The sequence below is a fragment of the Poecilia latipinna genome, unplaced genomic scaffold, assembly GCF_001443285.1.
Source record: "Poecilia latipinna isolate Pla-1442-1.1 unplaced genomic scaffold, P_latipinna-1.0 Scaffold284, whole genome shotgun sequence".
Lineage (NCBI taxonomy): Eukaryota > Metazoa > Chordata > Actinopteri > Cyprinodontiformes > Poeciliidae > Poecilia > Poecilia latipinna.
Window position 1 is genome coordinate 59,392 of NW_015112900.1, and position 18,775 is coordinate 78,166.

At 37.7% G+C, this 18,775-nt stretch overlaps 1 protein-coding gene across 1 annotated transcript in view; it reads right to left on the reverse strand.

The window, feature by feature from the left end:
• clvs2 (clavesin 2) overlaps positions 1 to 18,775 on the reverse strand; it is a 35,571-nt gene that overhangs the window by 15,533 nt on the left and 1,263 nt on the right. Inside the window, exon 2 of the mRNA XM_015033983.1 lies at positions 15,255 to 15,429. Coding sequence (XP_014889469.1) covers positions 15,255 to 15,429 — 175 coding nt within the window. The remainder of the gene's footprint in view (positions 1 to 15,254; positions 15,430 to 18,775) is intronic.

Below are 18,775 nucleotides of genomic sequence, written 5' to 3' on the forward strand. Positions count from 1 at the left end.
ATGAGACTTTCAGGAAAAATCTGACATATTTATGCTGCTTCAGTTTGGCCTGAACTCTTTTTACCAACTTCAACAGAAAACACTTTCTTTGATTTTATTTCGATTTGCTTTCAGAGATGAAGGAGTGTGTGTTTCTGACTTTGGGCTTTTTCTACCCTCATCTAATTTCTCCAGTCAGTTTTCCTCTCATCTCGGCAGTTCTTCTTCGTCTCTGTTTTTACTCCCAGACCTTTTAACCAATCAGACCAATTCACCTGTGCTCTGCTGCTCAGAGCATTCAACCCATTTGTTTGTGTTCTGTCACAGAGAAGAACTTTTTTTTATTTTACAAGGCAACCAGTAAAAACAGATAAAGAAATAACCGGAACAGACGGGGTGATCTCTGTGTTCACCAGCGATTCTGAGATGTTTCAAACAGGTTACTGAGTTTTTCTGCTGTAAATCAGTCACATTGTGTAGGTTGCTACAATAACATATATTTTAGCAATAAAACAGGTGGAATAATTTGGCTGTGATAAATTATTCATAATGTAAGCATAAACAGAAATATATATATCAAATATGGCTTAAAACCAAGTTTATAATTTAATACCTTGAAATTGGGCCTCTGCCCCTTTAAGAAACTCCTGTTCTTTCTGAAACTCCGCCTTCAGGAAGTCATCACAACATGGCTGCTCTATTAACCCTTTAACAATGATTTCGCCAGTGTTTCACTGAGAAGTAGCTCCTATAATGAGATGCTCAGTTCCACCAGGTGTTTGCTAATCGCTGCTGGCTAGTTTGAAGGAGTTGAGTGGAAGAGTTGCAGAAGAGGCTGCTCTGAATGGTTGCCATGGAGATTAGAGGGTTTCCCAAACATGCATGGCAAAATCAAGGCAACACTCCAGTATTTTTTTTTTTTGAGGTAATAACATTATAACATGATGTAAAGCTCAGAAAAGTGTATTTTACATAACACTGCATGCATCCTCATGTACAGTGGCTCCTTTACTGTAATTACTAAAACAAACAAGCTGCTGAGCATCATTAACATTCACAGGTTCTTCACTTCACTGCTTCACTGAGTGCTGAGAGGTAATCGGGCTGTTAATGACATCATTCAAGAGCTGCTTCAGGAATTATTAAGAAGCGTTTGGTTTTTTTCTTTCCTGTGTTTAATAGGTGTATCATGATGCTGCTGGTTGTCTTCCTGCTGGCCTGCATCCTGGTGTGTTTGAGGCAGTTGACCTGCCTGTGTACAGATCGCTCAGAGCCTCAAAGGATCTTGTTGTCCTGCCAAACAAACAGAAGGAGGGAACAAGGTGCAGCGACACAGAACTGCTTTGGACCGAGATGCTGAGATCATCACTGCGTCGCTATTTCTGAAGCTTCTGAAGATTTTACACCGTGGTGTTAACTGACCTGGTTGCAGAAATCTGTGGTCTGCGTGAATGACACCCCTGATGACGATCTGAACAAACCCTCTGAGAAATTCATTTTTTATTGCAGCCGTGTAACCTAATGAGCTTTGGATGTTTTGCACGTCCCTTAAGATCTGCCTCACTGCATGGTGACAACAGTCCTGATTATTGTCCTGCCTTGCCTGAAACTCTTCCTATCTGCATGTTTAGGTGTTTCCAGATATGGAGATCAACATAATCTGCTGCACACCAGGCCATGTTCTCCTGTCTTTCTACTATTTGAGGAGCAGCTAATAGGTCTGAGTTGCTGTTACATCCTGTTCTCTCACACAAATAATTGTGCCATTATTGATACTTTTTCAAGCAGAATGTGTGACTTTAAGTGAGATTGTAAACAAACAAAAAGAAAAAGAAACACCTAGCTGTTTTTCGGCAATGAATTAGAGATTTTTGGTGTCTGGAAAATGAGCCATTTCAAAAACTTCCGGAATGTAACGTCACAAATCAGGAGGCACTTCTGCATTCTTGTTGGTTGTCCAGGAGGCTACACTTCTGCTTTTCAAAGATGTACAGTTGTGTAATTGTGCATTTGTTTTTTTGCCATTTTCATGTGTGAGTGTAAACGCTGAGTTGGGGGCGTGGCCAGCAGCATCTTATTTGGATTTAAAGTGATAGCAGCCTTAAAACGTCTCATTCTGAAAGGAAATGAAAATAGTCAAAACTGAGCAGACTAAAATGTCGTCATCTAAGAAGGATTTTGTACAAAAAATGTAATGAACATGTTGTGTATCACCCAAAGACACATCCTAATGTGTTCAACAAAGCAGAAGAGATCACCTTTAAAGGCTTTAGAGTTAAAATGTATGAAGGGTATGAAGGATGCTGTAAGCTCACAGTAGTATCGCCTTAATCTTGATAATCAGACCTCTGGTCCTCTCTCTAGTGGTAAATGGGTGAAAGTGCTTTTAGGGTACAGCGTGGGCTACTTGTCAGTCCATCATAATTCACAAAACCTGTGAATTTAAACAGCTGTGGTCTGTTGAAAGGGAAACATGCCAATAACTGTGATTAACTCCAGATTTCTCCACAGGGTTAAAAGGTTTAATGATTGGAGCCCCAGGAACATGACGGACCCAACTAATCATCCAAAAGTTAACGAGCTGTTGTCAGCTTGGCTTCTGGGAATGGAACCATCACATCTGTAGAAAAGTTCAGCCTCCTTTCAGACAGAGAAACCCCCCAAGGTTTACAAACCCTGAAGGCTTCACTAACAGACATGAGAATATTCAAGAGTCCAATAAACCTGCTGGGTTGTTCGGCTCAGAGACTCAGCTGAGTTTAAACATAATCTAAAAGCACTTTTAGCCTCAGCCACGGATTTTAAAACAGCAGCTTTCTCAACGTCTTGCTGCAGGGAGGCTAATTTTTGTTTACTGCCAGTCAAAGTGACAGAAAGATGTTTAAAAATCTGTCATTTTCAAGCTGCACTGGCTTTTGGAAAGCTGGACGTCTGTACTGCCTTTCGGCAGGAAAACATCTGATTTCTGACTGAACAAATGACCCAGAAAACTAATAAGACCAAAAGTAAAAACCTAGAATCCTCTGTATGTGTGTGTTTTTTTCTAAACAGCCACCGGTTTGACGGTGACAGGAGATATTTAGGAGTCGTCCTCCGCAGTCAGTGGTGAATTTGTTTAAAAACTCAGAGTGTTGTTGCATAAATGTGTTGAGTGGAGGTTTGGCTGCTGAGTGTCGGTCTGTGAACCTGCAGGCTGTAGAGATGCAGTGCAGCTGCAGAAACATGAGGGAAGTTTTTCCTGTTTTAATGGAAAAACATGTTGGAGGTTTCCTGAGGTTCTGCCTCCGTTTAAACCCGACCGTCCTGCATCCATTTAAAAGCACTTTGAACTGCTTTACAGTTACTTCTGTTATAAACATTCTCAATTAAAATGTATTATTTAGGATTAGCAGGTAAATAATAGCTTTCTTATGTCTCACGATGAAGGGAAAACGTGACATTATTATAATTTTATGAGGTCTGAGAGTCTTGCAGAAAACACTAACTAATTGCATCATTAAAGGTTGGGAAATCTGAAGCTCTGCCTCTATTTTAAGGGCACGAACAAAGAACTAACGTTGTTTTCTGGTCCACACTCAAATTACAGACACTTGGATGTGATTTCTTATTTTTCTTTCTTGTGATTTTGGCTGAGAACACAAACTATTGGCAGCTTCTCTTTGAAATTATCTTCAAAACCTCAGATCAGCCAAACTCTCAGAAGCTTATTTTACAGAGATGGGGGAACATTTGGTGAGAGCGTCCGCGTCTGCAGCGAACAGATAACAGGCAGGATGCAGAGTTAAAGTGGAGACGACACTGTTTGCAAAGCCAGACCTGGTAAACAGCTTCTTCACTCACATCAAACTTCAGTCAGTCTCATTTCTAGGTTATTGACGCCAACAATAAACTTTCCAGTTTGCATTTCAGGATCTGATGATTTCATAATAAGTTTTCACTCATCCATTTCAGCAGACTTCAATAAATCAAACATCTCAGGATTAATTTATTTGATCTGAGTCTGAAACAGAAGTGTCGTCCTCTGCTGACTGCAGTGAATCCTCCAGGTGTCAGGAAGCAGTGCGCCTCTCTTCTTCTCTTCATGCATATTCTACTGGCTTATTGGCACCATTTTTACAGGAGTCCCAGTTATTTTGGAGGTCTGTGTTACATAACAATGCTAATGCAGAGACTCCTCTGAGAGTTCACTGTAGATTTTAACAAAGGCTGCAGATGTTTAGGTTTTATTGTGAGACAATTTAATTTCTCTGTTTTCATATGTTTATGTTCAGATTTCAGTTAAAATCAAGGATGCTTGACATTTTTTGCATATTTTTATCCTACATTTATTTTCTCATTGAGGGCAAGAAAAAATGTACATTCCTAAACCCTTGAAGCAGTTTACAGCTCTGACTGTAGATATACCGAGTTCTGCTGTCTATTCATGGCATTCAGAGTTTTCTGTGGGATGTAACTCCAGATAGTTTGCCTATTCACTAATTTTATGAGAGCATATCTCAAATATTTTAAATAAAATGCAGAAGCCAGAAGCCTGAAACACCAGAAGCAATGCAACTTCACACACGACTGGCTGCAGCCGATCCAGGAGCGCCACGAGTTTTCCTCCTTTTACGCTACAAGATGATAAAAGCTTCTGTAGTCATGGCATTAATGCATATTAAGTTTTATATTTTCAATTCAATTCAAATGTATTTAATCAAGGAGAGCACAGAATTCAATGTGGCATATTAAAAACAAAGCAATCTTTGTTTTGTACATATGTTTTCTAGCTTGAGGCTAATTTGCAAACCAAGTCCTTCATCAGGTCTTTATAAAAACAGCAAAATTAAAATTATAGATTCCTGTCACACACACACACGCAGACAAATACGCTGAATTCCTGTGGTTAGAAAACTAATCTCTCTTTTTATGCCATTTCTTGATTTTATGAATATCAATGCACTTTCTTCATGTCCAGTATTTTCCATTTTAATAGGTTTCTAGGAGAAGTTCACTTCTGTGTCACGTCAGAATTATGACCAATGGAGCCAAGAAGTCAAGTCTTAATCATTAACTAAACGATCCTCTGATCAACCTGCAAACGTGAAGTTTGCATAAAAAATGTGCAGGAATATGTAAGAAGGAAGCATCATCATTTATTATTATTTTTTAACCTTTATTTCACGAGGAAAATCCTATTAGGATTAAAAATCTGGTAGCTGCAGCTGGTTTTGTCAATTTAACTCAAACTAAAAGTTGGATTTTCATCAGTTTTTTCATTAGATTTTGCATCTGCAGTAAAAATGTTTTTGCGTTCACATCTTTACCAGTAGAGTAGAAAAGAAACTAATAAATTTATTAGTTAGAGAAACAACAAAAGTTTTTTTTCTTCCATTTCCATTATGAATTGTCAAAATTTGATGAACTTGATGCAAATCTATAAGATTATAAAACAAATGGGAAAAGGTCAAACCCCAAAAAGATTCCCACGCTGTTTCTCCCTTTGTTCTGCCAGCAGGTTTCCAGCTAATCATACATCATCTATTTACATGACTCACAGCACATTTACAATCTCCCACGTCGCTGACGCTCGATTACCGAGGGGAAGAAAACAGCGGAGAATTAAGGAGAAGCCTGTTTTCTGTCTTAACACACAACAAAAGGGAGCCCATCTGGAGGAGAGGGCAAAGCAGATAGCGAGGCAGTAGGACATGTTGCCGTGGTAACGAAGCAAGGGTGGGATGAAGCAGGAGGGGGCCTTGGAAGGCGGAGGAAGAGGAAGAAAGGCGGGGGGTTAAGAGGAAGGCTGATGATGCTTGAGTAGAAAAGTGAGAAGAAAACTGAAGATGTTTTCGATTCGCTCAGATTTTGATTTTAGCAGAAAAACTGAACGTTTCTGGTGCAGACGACTGACTGATGCTTCAACTAAATCAGTAACTACGTGGCTGAGCGCTGCCGTCGTTGCAGACAAAAGGCTCTGCCACCATTGTCTCTGCTGAAAGAAGGATGGAGTGGCTGAAGTGAGGCAGAGAGGAGGAACGGGAGGGCGATGATGTTATTAAAGAAAGAGGTGGAGGAGGGGGAGGAACACAGAAAGTGAAAGGTGGGAGGCCAGAGAGGAGGAGCGAATGCAAGATTACTCCACTACATCAACTCCTTTTCTGACCATGGAACTGAATATTTTCTCCATTTCAGCTTCATTTGCTTCACAATTTACTGAGTTTTATTTCACATTTATTCACTGAAAAGGTCAAAGATTAACATTTTTTCTAACCAAACTTTGTCCCATCCTAATCTGAGCAGCAGATTAATGGCGTCCACTGATAGGAGTCCCAGACGTGACAGAAATGTGTTTGATTGTTGGACCGACTGAACATCGGCCGGTTTGCTCTGCGCCGTTGTTTCCTGCTGGATTCATCGATCTGTTCCCACAAATAATGGGCTCAGTTAAAGGGGCTTTTAGCTTATTGATAAGATGCTGCGTGATTGATATTTTATCAATATCAGGACAGAACTTCCTGATGTTTCAGCTGTAATTGGCATGTAACAGGCGACACCAAGCGCTCGGCTTCAGCCACGTTATCTGCAGTAAATGTTTTTACTGCAGATCTCCAGCTGGGCCAGGCTGCCTCTGGTTTTTATACAGGTTAAAGTTCACTCAACAAAATCTAACAGAACCAACGAAATGGTGTAGAACGAAATCTCTACCAAGCTGGTGACTTTACAGCCTGCCAGGTTGCTTCTGTTGTAAACTTTACACCAAGACTTACAACAAACACAGCAGGCAGCAACATTAACAGCAGATGTGAACTTGATGCTTCACAAAATGTTTCATTTCTTCTCATTGAGCCTCAGTTAAAGTTTGTTGCATGGAAACGTATGAAAATACAAACATCTACACTAATGATTTTTGTAGAATTAAAAACTAAGTTTTCAGGAAAAATGTTTTAATTTGACTTCACTATAAAGTAAAAATGACTATTGCACAATGTCAACTTTTATTTCAGGTTGTTATTTAGAAGAAAGTCACAGATCTCTCCTAAACACCAAACCAGGTGTTTCAATATATGTTTAAACATTTCCATGTATTTAATCATGGCTAAGGCTCATGCAAGACAAAAAAGAATTAAAGAAAGGATGGGAATAAATACCACAGGTGGAATTATTGTCAGGTATAAATAAATAAAAGAAAAAAAAAACAATTAAGCACTGCTCAGAAAACTCAGGGACTTTTTGAAGTCAGAACAAATAAATATTATTAAGCTGGTTTGTTTTTAAATCATTTTCTACATCATGGTTTATTTGACATTAGAAGAAAATGTATGCATTTGTGCTTATATGTATTTATGCAGCTTTTTATCGACTCGTGAGATGATGAGATGTAACTGGATGAATAAAAGAACCTGATCAATCAAACTTCAAAACTGTTTTCTCCATTTCCGTGATGGATTGTTCAGAACTGAGAAGAGCTAAAACAAATATGTAGTTATTGCTTAATTAATTCAGGAATAATTTATATTTTTAAGGATCATCTACAAAACACATAGAAAAATGATATCTGAATGCAGAAACATGGAGCTTACCAACTGAATAATTCAACATTATTTAATTTTTGTTCCAGAAATTACTCTAAAACTCTTTAATGATTTAAAGTGGAGCTGTCGGTTCGCGTGATCTAAACGTGATGAGCGGATTGGATCCTTGTACTTTACGCCACATCGTCATGGAAACACACAGCAGCTGTATTTGCACATCTTCCAGAGTTTTCCTTCCATGGATCCAGCTGCTGGTAAGAGGCTGGTTAGCTGTCGGAGTGAGAAGACGGCTCATTCATTACTGTGATGGATCACTTTCAGAACGAGAGCCGAGCTTTGACCTCTGGAACAACATGGCTTCCCAGAATGCAAGGCGGTTCTGGTCCGCTGGCCCTTTAACAGGCTGCAGGGTCGCATCAAAAACCAGAGAAATAAAACAACGAGACATTAAAATGCAGTCATTAACTTTATTCATTTGCATGCATATTCTTAAGGAGTCTGCTGTAAAAACGCAGCTGTTTGCTTCAGACTGGAAGCCAACAGATAATTCATGAGGATTTTTCTGATTTGCTATTCAAGGTTTTAATCAGTTCAGTCACTTAAAAATCCCTTAAATTATTAATAAATATTAAAGAATCATGTAAAATGTTAGGAAAGGCTGCATATTTTTAACTGATCATCTTCTTTCCACACAGAATAGATTGTAATCCAGGTGTTATGAAAACAAATGGCCTAATAACTGTTCAATTTGCCCATAATGTCTTAAGGTCATATTTCTGATCTGCTGCTGAGCTGTTGTGTTTTATTGGAACATTTTCTTGCGTGACTTTGTCTTTTGATTGTTTTAAAACAATCCGAAATGCTAAACTGACTTATGTAAAACACAAATTTCAAACTTGTTCTGAGGAGAAAAGCAGATTCTGGACATTTGGAACTTTAATCCCTGAGTGAAATTGTAATCCTGCAGGATTATGGTTTGAATCCCATCATCCAGTGTTTCACCTCCTCTGCTTTCTTGGACTCTTCAACATGATCTCTTTTATGGAGCTGAAGAAGTGCAGGTCGAAGGTGTGCTTGTAGTGTGAATAGTGATGTAATGCATTTACTGTATTTAAATGGTATTAACCTATTTTAAAGGGACTGTCTGCAGAAAAAGCAGCTGGTTTATTTAAATGTTTACTGTAATTATTTTCACCCATGCAGCTAAAAGTGTCATGAAATGTGTGGTTGGTGGTGGTGAGGAGATGACGCAGAGAACCCAGGTTATGGTGAAGATGAATTTAATGATGAAGGTAACTCATAGAGTCCAAGTCAGGCAGCACGGCAGGAACAACTAGCACGCAGCTAACAACCGGTAGCAACTGACAGCATCAAACAAGAGCGTCGCAAACCAGGACTTAAACAGTTCTACTGGAAAACAGACTAAACGGGAACCAGCACAAACCAGGACTTGCCAGTTCCACTGGAGAGTGCTGACTACATTAGACATAGACAACGACGATACACACGACGAGGATCCGACACAGACAAAGACAACAGGTGGGGTTAAATACACAGGGAAGGTAATCAGGGAACTGGATACAGCTGGGAGCAATCAACAGGGAAGACACAGACAGACTCACAGGACTACACAGAAACTCAAAAATAAACACACAGAAACACGGAACATGACAAAAAGCTCCAGTTTGACAACATGATTTCTATATTTCCTTATTCACAGAGCAAACCATTTTACTGTAGCCTGACATCTTATTACATAATTGTGTTGACATGTTACAACTCAATGACTAACACAAAATATTTCATTAAAAATAAGAAAAAAAGGTTCAAGTGAACAAACTTTCTCTTTGGGGCTCTTCTGTTTGAGATTTCTTACACTTTATATTTCTATTTGTACTTTTTGTGTTTTTGCATTGTTATATCCAACTGGTTTGAAATTAAAAACAGTGAATGAATGAATGAATTAGTGAATGAATGGAAGCTTGACAAAACACGATGCATTCTTTACATGCATGTGAACGCTGATCCATGCGCACGTAAAGAAAACATGTTTACTGTTTTCCAAATGTTGCTGTGTGATTGTCTCTCACATAACTCAACTTTTGTGTTTCAGTGCAAATAAATAATCCACAAAATGATTTTATTCATCAAATTTGGCTTGAAATCTTTCCCTAAATCTCATTTGTTCCTACTGGTGGCAAAAACCACAGAATAGCACAAATGGAAAATCAGTATTTAAATGGGAAACTTATTGTTTGCAAATCATTTCATAATTCTGTACATATTTCTAATTTTACACCAGATGGTTAACTATGAATGTTAGTTTATTACCAGGAGAAATTAAAAATAGACTTTTTAAAATGACGGTGGTCAAACTGCAGCACATTATCATGATCATCTCAGAAAGAGACCAAAACCAGTAATGATCCAGTCACTGGGAGGGAATTACATCAATATTCCAGTTTAAAATAATGACTTATCCAATCTTTGATCATTTTAATGTAGCAATCTGCTGTTGTTTTTCTTACTGTCTAATATTATTACAACATGTTATCATATTAGTACTTAAATGGTATTAATTGCATCCAAACACCAAAAGCACAGATGGTTGAAGTCGCGACACGAACAGTGTTTGTCTTTGAAATAAGGCCAATTTTTGCCAAATTACATTTAATTGATCGAATCTGTTTATCACATGTAGATAATTGATAACATTAAACATGACTGCTGTTGGACATCCATCATCTTTAGCGTCAAAACTCCCACTTTGGGATCTGATCTGTTAGAATCTGTTGTTTAGCTGCAGATTTCTGACTGGAAGCTCATTCAGTGACCTTTCCCGTTTCTCTGGTTCCCGTCTGTCTAGACTTTACAGCCAGAGGCAAAAAAAGACCCAGAAGAAAGTTGTGAGAAAAACTAAAATTACAGAGCAGATGAGAAGCCTTGAGGAGCCGCCTCGGACTCGGCTCTGCTCTGCACACGATGCGGAGCTGCAAATTGGATGGTGAGGGATGTGGTCTGCATGCTGCTCTGTGTTGCTACTGGATCAGGGTCGGCGTGACATGAGCAGAACCGAAGCACAGCGAGCATCAGGTGTCATTTTGGTTTGTTTTACAATAACTCAGGTTCATTTTTTGGTTTGGCACATTTATGACAGATTCTGATGTGAAAACACAGACTAGATCACAGCTGTCACAATAACTGGATGATAAATCGTATCAAAAATTATTGGGATAAATGAGAATATTGTCATTTTACAATTATAATGGCATAATGATGCAAGTTTTCCCTCTCAGAAACTGAAGTTTCATTTTGCGAAAAAGACTCGGCATTAGAACCAGAAGATATTTCTGAAATCTGACGATATTAAATATCAGAATGGAAATTATCAAGCTCATTTCATAAATTTATTAATTGCTTATTGAAATAAAAAACTTAAGATGAAATAGAAATAAATACAAGATACTGTTGATACCCACATTAGTTTCTCTTATAGATATTTGAGTCCAGAAATCAGACGATTCCTCCAGAAACAAAAGCGAACCCGATCCACAGCTTCAGAGCTGAAGTTGGTGTTTCAGGTGGGAGTTAATTGAACGATGCGCCGGGTGTAAAGCTGCCATCATGCGACTGACGGCGCTGCAGAATGAACTGCATGGCTGCCATTCTGCTGCTTTAAAGTCTCCAACCTGAAGTGACTCATTCTCACTGCTCCACTATCAGATTCTCTCTGGGCACCGGAGTGAGTCAGCCTCTCCTCTGCTGCTCTAATAACTCCTCTTCTTTTATTCAGAAAGAAGAAGCAGAGTTAAAACTGTGATGGTGCCACAGAGGAGTCTTTATTCGCTGAGGTTTGGATGAAATCTCGTTTAAATGGACGACTCTCAGTCATTAGTCCATTTGATTCAACAGGAGACAAACAGCAGGGAAGGATTTCCATAAAAAGCTGTGATTTGTTTCATTTTGTGCTTAAATATCAGAAGCTAATTTCAGATTCAAATGAACACTCAACGCTCTGCACAGCAAGAGTCCGTGTGTGTGTGTGTGTCAGGTTTCTTCATACTGTGTTTTCATTCTGGAAAAACAACCAAATTTATTCGCCTTTTCTATCAAGTGATATTCACTCAATAACTCATGTAAAAAATGCAGTTTAGAATAGCAAAGCTAATAAGTGATCAATAATTCATACTCTGTCTGGTTTTGTTTGTCTGGTTTTGTTTGTTCATTTGGGTTTAAACAAACCCAAATGACACCTGATGCTCGCTGTGCTTCGGTTCTGTAATTTGTAATTCAGAGGTTAAATGTTCCTCATGAGCAGAAGAAAGTTTTGCTCCTGGATTTCACAATGAAAATGATAAAGTGTTTGTCTCAAACCATTTTAATTAAAGGAACACCTTTATAAATAAAGGTTAAAATAAAACATGCTAACACATGACATCACCCTGTTCAGTGACTCAACACCAGGGGATTTTAATACTAACTCAGTTGAAGGTTCAACGCTGTTTTTTTCTGATGGTTTTATTTTATTTTATTTTTACTCATTAATAGATATGATTTCATATCTAACTGAATAAATTACTTTCCTCAAAAACACTCAAGTAAAACTAAAATTTCAGGTTTTCTGAGCACCTTAAAGTAAAAAGTACAAACATATCGTGCTTAATTACAGTAAATGCAACTAGTTACTTTTCACCCCAATAGAAACCAGATAAGATCAAATGAAGTCCATGATTAATAAACAATAACAAATAAAAAAAATCATCTCTACATAAAATAGACCAAAGGTTTGATGAGATTTAAATGATTTGTTTCTGGTTTAATCAGATAAACCATTTAGAATGAAAGAAGCCATAAAATGCATTCCAGTTTCAGAAAAATCTCTGTAAATGTTTAACTGTGTGCTCCTAATGCTGAATATGAAAACATGTTTCTGTGATGAAAACTCATGTTGATCTCATCTGGACGGTTCAGTTCCTCCTAAATGTGTCTGGCCCTTTAAATCTGCAGCTCAACAACTCGATGAACTCCAAGCAGATATGATGCAATAAGATACAAGACGCTTTAATTTAAATAGAAGACAGAAAGTGCAAATATTTTAGACCTACAAAGCAGATCTGGGATCATAAACTCTAACAGAAACTATAGATTATAAGTATTTATGAGCCTGGCAGGTGGGATTTTTGGAATATTTCTGGAGACTTAATGAAAAGTAGTCAAAGTATTTGCTTGCCAACTGGATGAATAGGTAATGAACTCATTGATGTCCAAATAGCTGCCTTCACAAAAAGATCCATAAATACTGAAACCTTCCCCAGATAAATAGTGTAACAAAGCAAATAAATAAGCAGATTTCACATGCAGTAAATTCTAAAATTGCAATCTAGATAAAAAGCTTTTAAAACAGAACGTTCGTTTAAAGAATCAGTCTAAAATTGTGGAAGGGAAAATCTGCAACCTGCAGTGACTCTGAGTTTTTGAATCAATCTCACCGTAAAGTGCCTCGGGTTACAGAGCAAATAAAATCCGGCTGAGAATTACCTGCAGTATATATCCAATTTTATGTAACATGTTTTACTTCCCCTGAAGGGAAAAGGTGTAATAGATCTATAGAAATGCCTTTTTCATTGCTGATAGTGGTGAAGGATGGCAGGATGAGCCAGAGGTTGCAGGCGTGCAGCCGGGTATTTGTTTGTTGGGTCTGTTTTAGCTCTTTTCCCTTCGGTCCCTTCAGGATCTTATGTATGTTTCTGACTTTCTGGAGGTTATTTTGGTTGCAGAGTGGAAAAAATAAGAAGTTAGTGTCTAGTGTGCAGCCCTACAATGGCCTGGTTTCATATCAATGGTGGATTCAGCCTTTTGCCTGTTGGCTGCATGAAAAGGACACTTATGGAGACATTAGAGAAAAATTAAACATTAATATGCATAATATTAATGTTTTACTACATCACTACATTTTGATGCATTTACATTTTGCAGTATTTGTTAGTTTAAATAACAAATACTGCAAAGGTAGAGACATTGTCCACTCTCTTTCTTCACGTTCAGCAGTTTTCGGGTGAAATTAATGCTAAAAGTTGCTCTGACTTTGATTTCCACCACAAACCCATCAGATAATCAGTCACAGCACACCACGTTGTCTCTCTTCCCCCAAGAATCGCTCTCCCCCGTTGGATCTAACTTTGACTAATGGAGCCCAAAACAAATTGGCAGATGATTCACAGCCATGTTGTGAAAGCAATAAGGAACTCCACTCATCTGCACATCAAACCTCACACACACGCAGAGAGAAGAGAGACGTTTTCCTCCCAGGTTTGGCTGCTGACTACAGGACAGCTGAACTCTGTCCGCCGGCGTTTTCCTCCTCTAACTCATTTCGATAATGATGTTAAATGTGAGCCGAAGACCGAGAAGACAAATGATTTTTCTGGGATCTGGAGAACAAGGAGGGCATTGAGTGCCTTCGCGTTTTCCTAGTTTTCACAACTCTAAAGCAAAATAATAAAAAATATGTTTCCTTTGGTATTCTGATGTTCTTTTGGTACTTTTTGAAAGGCAGAATTGAATGTAAGAGGCGTATTTTGAGAGCAGATTAATGGAAGTGAAGCTGCAAAAGAAACATGCAGCCTTTTAGTGTTTTCTGCCTCTGAATTCAAAGAAAAGTAACATTTTGGTTGAAGTGGGATAATTTAAAATTGAACAAAAATCAAAGTTAGAAAAAAATGACAGAAAAAGTAAAGCATCACAAAGTGCAAACTAAACAAAAAGCAGGTCTTAATTAAAAAATCTTAAGTCTGCTACTGTAATTTAAATCTGAAGAAATAAAAGCAACGATTTATGTGCTTTTCATACTAAATACAACTGGATGTTATTTGTGCAATAAGATGTTATATTAATGCATAATTTCTCTATCAGGTTGTGTGTCAGAATAGTAATAAAAGGACTGGTGCTAAACCAGAGCCCTGAGGGTCTCCATGGAGACGGCTGAGCCAATCTCCTCTGATCTTATTGACTGAAACCCTCAAAGTTATTTGGAAACTAAAAAGCTGATCAGTTTGAAGATGAACCAGATCACTCTCTGGGTTCATGAGGTCAAACTAATTTTAACGTTCTGTAAAATGAACAAAACAAAACTAGGACTGGATTCTCCACAGTTTGAAACCATAAAGTCTAACTTGATGTTGCCACACTGCAAAAACATCAAATCTTACCAAGTATTTGTTTCTAGTGCAAATATTTTAGTACACTTGAAATAAAACAAAACTAACTTATCAGTAACTTTTCCGGAATTAACAGGAGCTTGTTTGAAGTCAATCAATATTTCATCAATATTGATGAAAAAGTTCTAGTTTCACTGACAGATTATTATTTGACTCATAACACATTTCCCCCATGTTTTAAGTAAAATAATCTGATAATTGAACTAGAACCTTTTCATCAATATCAAGAAATGATGGGCTTACAAAACCTTATATATTTTCACTAAATACTAGACCAAAAATATTAAGATTTTGTAATTTTACTGTGCAGCAGAACTGTCTCAGTGAAATACAAAGCCTGACTGAAAATGATCAGAAATACTTCTTTTTTTATCCAAAATGAATTAATCATTGATTTAGGATCTCGTCCAAATCAAGTTTAGTTAGCGAAACAAACTTCCATAACAACATCATCATCTGTGGAGGACAGCTGCAGTTTCTGCTTCTCGTTCTGGACACGTTTCACAGCCTCAGTCAGACGCCGTGTGGTCATGCAGCTTCTTACCTGCAGCCCCTCGATGGCCAGCCGCAGCATGCTGGGGGTCAGCTTGGAGGCCTGCTTGAAGGTGAAGTTGCTCCAGTCGATGATGAGGATGAAGCCGTTCACCTGCAGCTCCGGGTCTTCGATCATGGACTCCAGAGACAGCAGGATGGCTCGCAGGATGTCCACAAATGTGTATCTGAAGGAAACATGACAAGGTTTTCTCTTTTCTTTGAAGTAAAACATGGATGTTTCTACACATAACTCAGATTGTTTTCATCAGTTCTGCCTTTCAGATCCATAATTCCTGGCAGGTTTCTGTGTTTCTGTTTTCTGTGTAGCTAACGCTGTAGCCGACCTTAAGGCTTTAAATCTGGCTGCATGTTTCATGGCTCTTTGGTTATTGCCTCTCAGTTATAAGGTCACTGGTTCCATGCATGTGGCATCAGGTCAATTGACCAGTGCAAACTGCCCTGAGGTGTTGAGTGCTGAAGTTTCCACAGTTCCAGTCCATTCACAGTTTGGGTTCAATACAGATATCCAGTATTTTATTGTGTTGTTATGCAGTAAGACACACAGAAAAGTGCAAAACAGTTTTATGAGGGAAAATGATGCATGGTTTTAAATTTCTTTCAACAAACATTCATATTCAGACTTTATGAGCCGACAGTTTGTAGGAAAACATTTTAATGCAATTTTAGCTCCACCTTTGCACATCTGGAAAATGAAGTTTTTCCTTCTTCTGTGCAAAAGAATCAGGTTAGATTACATGGAGAGTGACTCTGAATATCAAGTTCAAAGTTTTACCATTGAATCTTTATTACATTTAGGTCTGGACTTTGATTAGGCCATTCAAACACCTTTGATATAAATTTTCATTGTAGCACAGGATATTTGTTTCCAGGTTTTCAGTCAGGACTACTTGGCTTCTAACACTCCAAGTCCAATAATGGTATCCACAGCATAATACTGCCACCACCATGTTTCACTCACTGGTGATTTGCAGAGTCGGTGGTCTTCCTCAGCGTTCTGATTGCTAACATGTAGTATCATCTGACCAAAATATTATCTTCCTCATTCTCTGTCTTTATGCTTTTTCTTGCTACTTTCTCAAAAACATTTGTGGGCTAATAGTCACATTTTTCCAACTTTTAGTTAGCTTACTCTTATTTACTTCAGAAATGTTAATCAGTTTGTGTACAAAAACCAAATAAGATCCACATAAATTTATATTTTTAGGATCACAATGTGGATCAGTTCAAGAGGTACAGCTGGAGAGGCCTGGCTAAATTCACAGCTAATGTAGCTTCCTGCTCAGTTTGATTTGCTTTTCAGTCATGTTGGATCTTAAACCTTAATTGCCAGTAATGAAGGCTCCTGCATGTGGCTCCTGCAGAAATCAGCTATATAAGTTGGTGCCTCTGTGGATCCTTGAGGATTTTCATCCAGCTGATGCTTCAGATTCGTCTGCTGCTCAGTTACCATGACATCATCTTATCCTTTCATCTCTTGGTTGCATCATGAAACTAAATCATTGTACAGAATCTAAATCCATTTTTTGCAATAGAATCTCCATAATTAACAGTAATAATATACATTTTTATTGATTTGTGCATATATTTAACACTAGGCAGACTGACACAGCGATCAATCTGTTACTAAAACTCTGATTATTTAAACACTAACCAGGCCTGATCCCTTTTTAAAGCCAAACAAAATCAGGTTCTGACCCGACATTTGCCTTTAACCTCAACCTAGATGCTAATCCGGACCAAATCACGGAGCAGCCTGCGCATTTCTGGGAAAATGTGGGAAAAACAAGGAGAAAAAGAAAGAGAATGACACAGCAATATTGTATAAATAATAAATTAGAACAAATTTATGCAAATTAATGATTGATTCAATGTAGTTTCAAACTAATGTATTCAATAAAACCCATCAATACAGGTCTTAAGATAAATGTTGATTAAGCAATACCACAGTAGCAGCTTTCTTACCCTTTGAAAAACCTACATGGTTGAACTTTTTAAATATTCATAATTATAATATTATTTTTACTATCAACAGTTTCTGGATGAAACCAGTGATGTCCAGTGGGCCTTCAGGTGATTTATGGTTCCCCATCGAGCTCAAAGCAGGTGATCATGGTGTGTAAAAGCAGGCCTGCTTCCTCTCAAAGGATAATGAGATAACGAGACTTCAGTCCAGCAGCTGGTCGATCCGTCAAGCTGCAATCAGGCCCAGAGCTGCTTTGAGCATCCAAACATGCTGACATGCAAAAAGGGGATTGTTGGTTGTAACTCGCCTGCTTTTTCAACCAATTAACAAGCAGATATGTGCAACACGTAGAATTAGTTGTATCAATAGGTTTTTAGCAAACCTATTGATTTGAAAAGTGCAAACATCAATAAAATGCCAGTTTTTTTATGTAAGAAAAATAAAGCTATGACCTTTTGTTCCTTTCATGTGACATGCATGATGTGCAATTCCACTAAAAAACAAGAAACAAATGTCAAAAATGAAAAAAGTTTCTATAACCTGGTTGGAAAGTATAAAAAACCTTAAACTGATACATTTAACTGTTTTTACCAACCTGCTGCATTCTACCTGTAAAGAGTTTTACAAATGAATTAGATGTTCTTATGTTCTAGTTTGGGCTTTTCTAAAACTCAATAGTTTGACTCAATATTAAACTGAAAAAAAAAACATACATGAATCAAGATCCAACAAAGAGTTTTCAGTTTTAGAAGAATTACTCCTGATTTGAAAAGGGAAATACCAGAAATGACTCAACATCTACTTCACTTTGATCTTTAAGTCAAAAACTAATACAAAGCCATGAAGCCAACTGGGTTAAATAACTAGTTACATTTACTTGAGTAACTTCTAGAGTATTTTTATTGCTTTGTACTTTTTACTTTTACTTGAATCATGAAGTGTTGCTGCTCTTACTTGTGTAAATCTCTGAACTCGAACTTCACTGAATGAAGAACAAACATGTTTCATCCAAACATTCACCAAAGACACACCTGCAGTTTTTGTTAAACTTTCATAAGTTTTACATTGAAAGGACATGATTTTTTTTCTTTGCTTGATTTTGTAATTATATTATTTATGTGAACTATTTTCATTTTGGTTTCTAAAATACCAATATTTCCACACAACTTCAATTTTTACATATTAAATGATTGTTTTGATCATTTAAATTTCAGAACATGAGTCGCCTTTTTACAAAACCCTTTTCAGTCATTTCTTGCATGATGTTTAAATGTTTAAAAACACGCTGAAGTGGTTCTGCTCTTACTTGAGTTAAATCTCTGGGGACTCTGTCGTCTCTGTTAAACTGTCCAAACATATTAGTCCATTTTCTGTCGTTAATGACCCGTTTTACAATGACTGTATCTAATATTTCACAGCTGTTTGGAGCAGGTTGCTGCAGTGCTTCCTAATGACTGAGTGGTGCTGAACGGACAGCTCCTCCAGCCTCACTCATTCATTTCTAAGGTTTCACAAACACAGATGTATTTTCAACGTTTTCGGCCCTA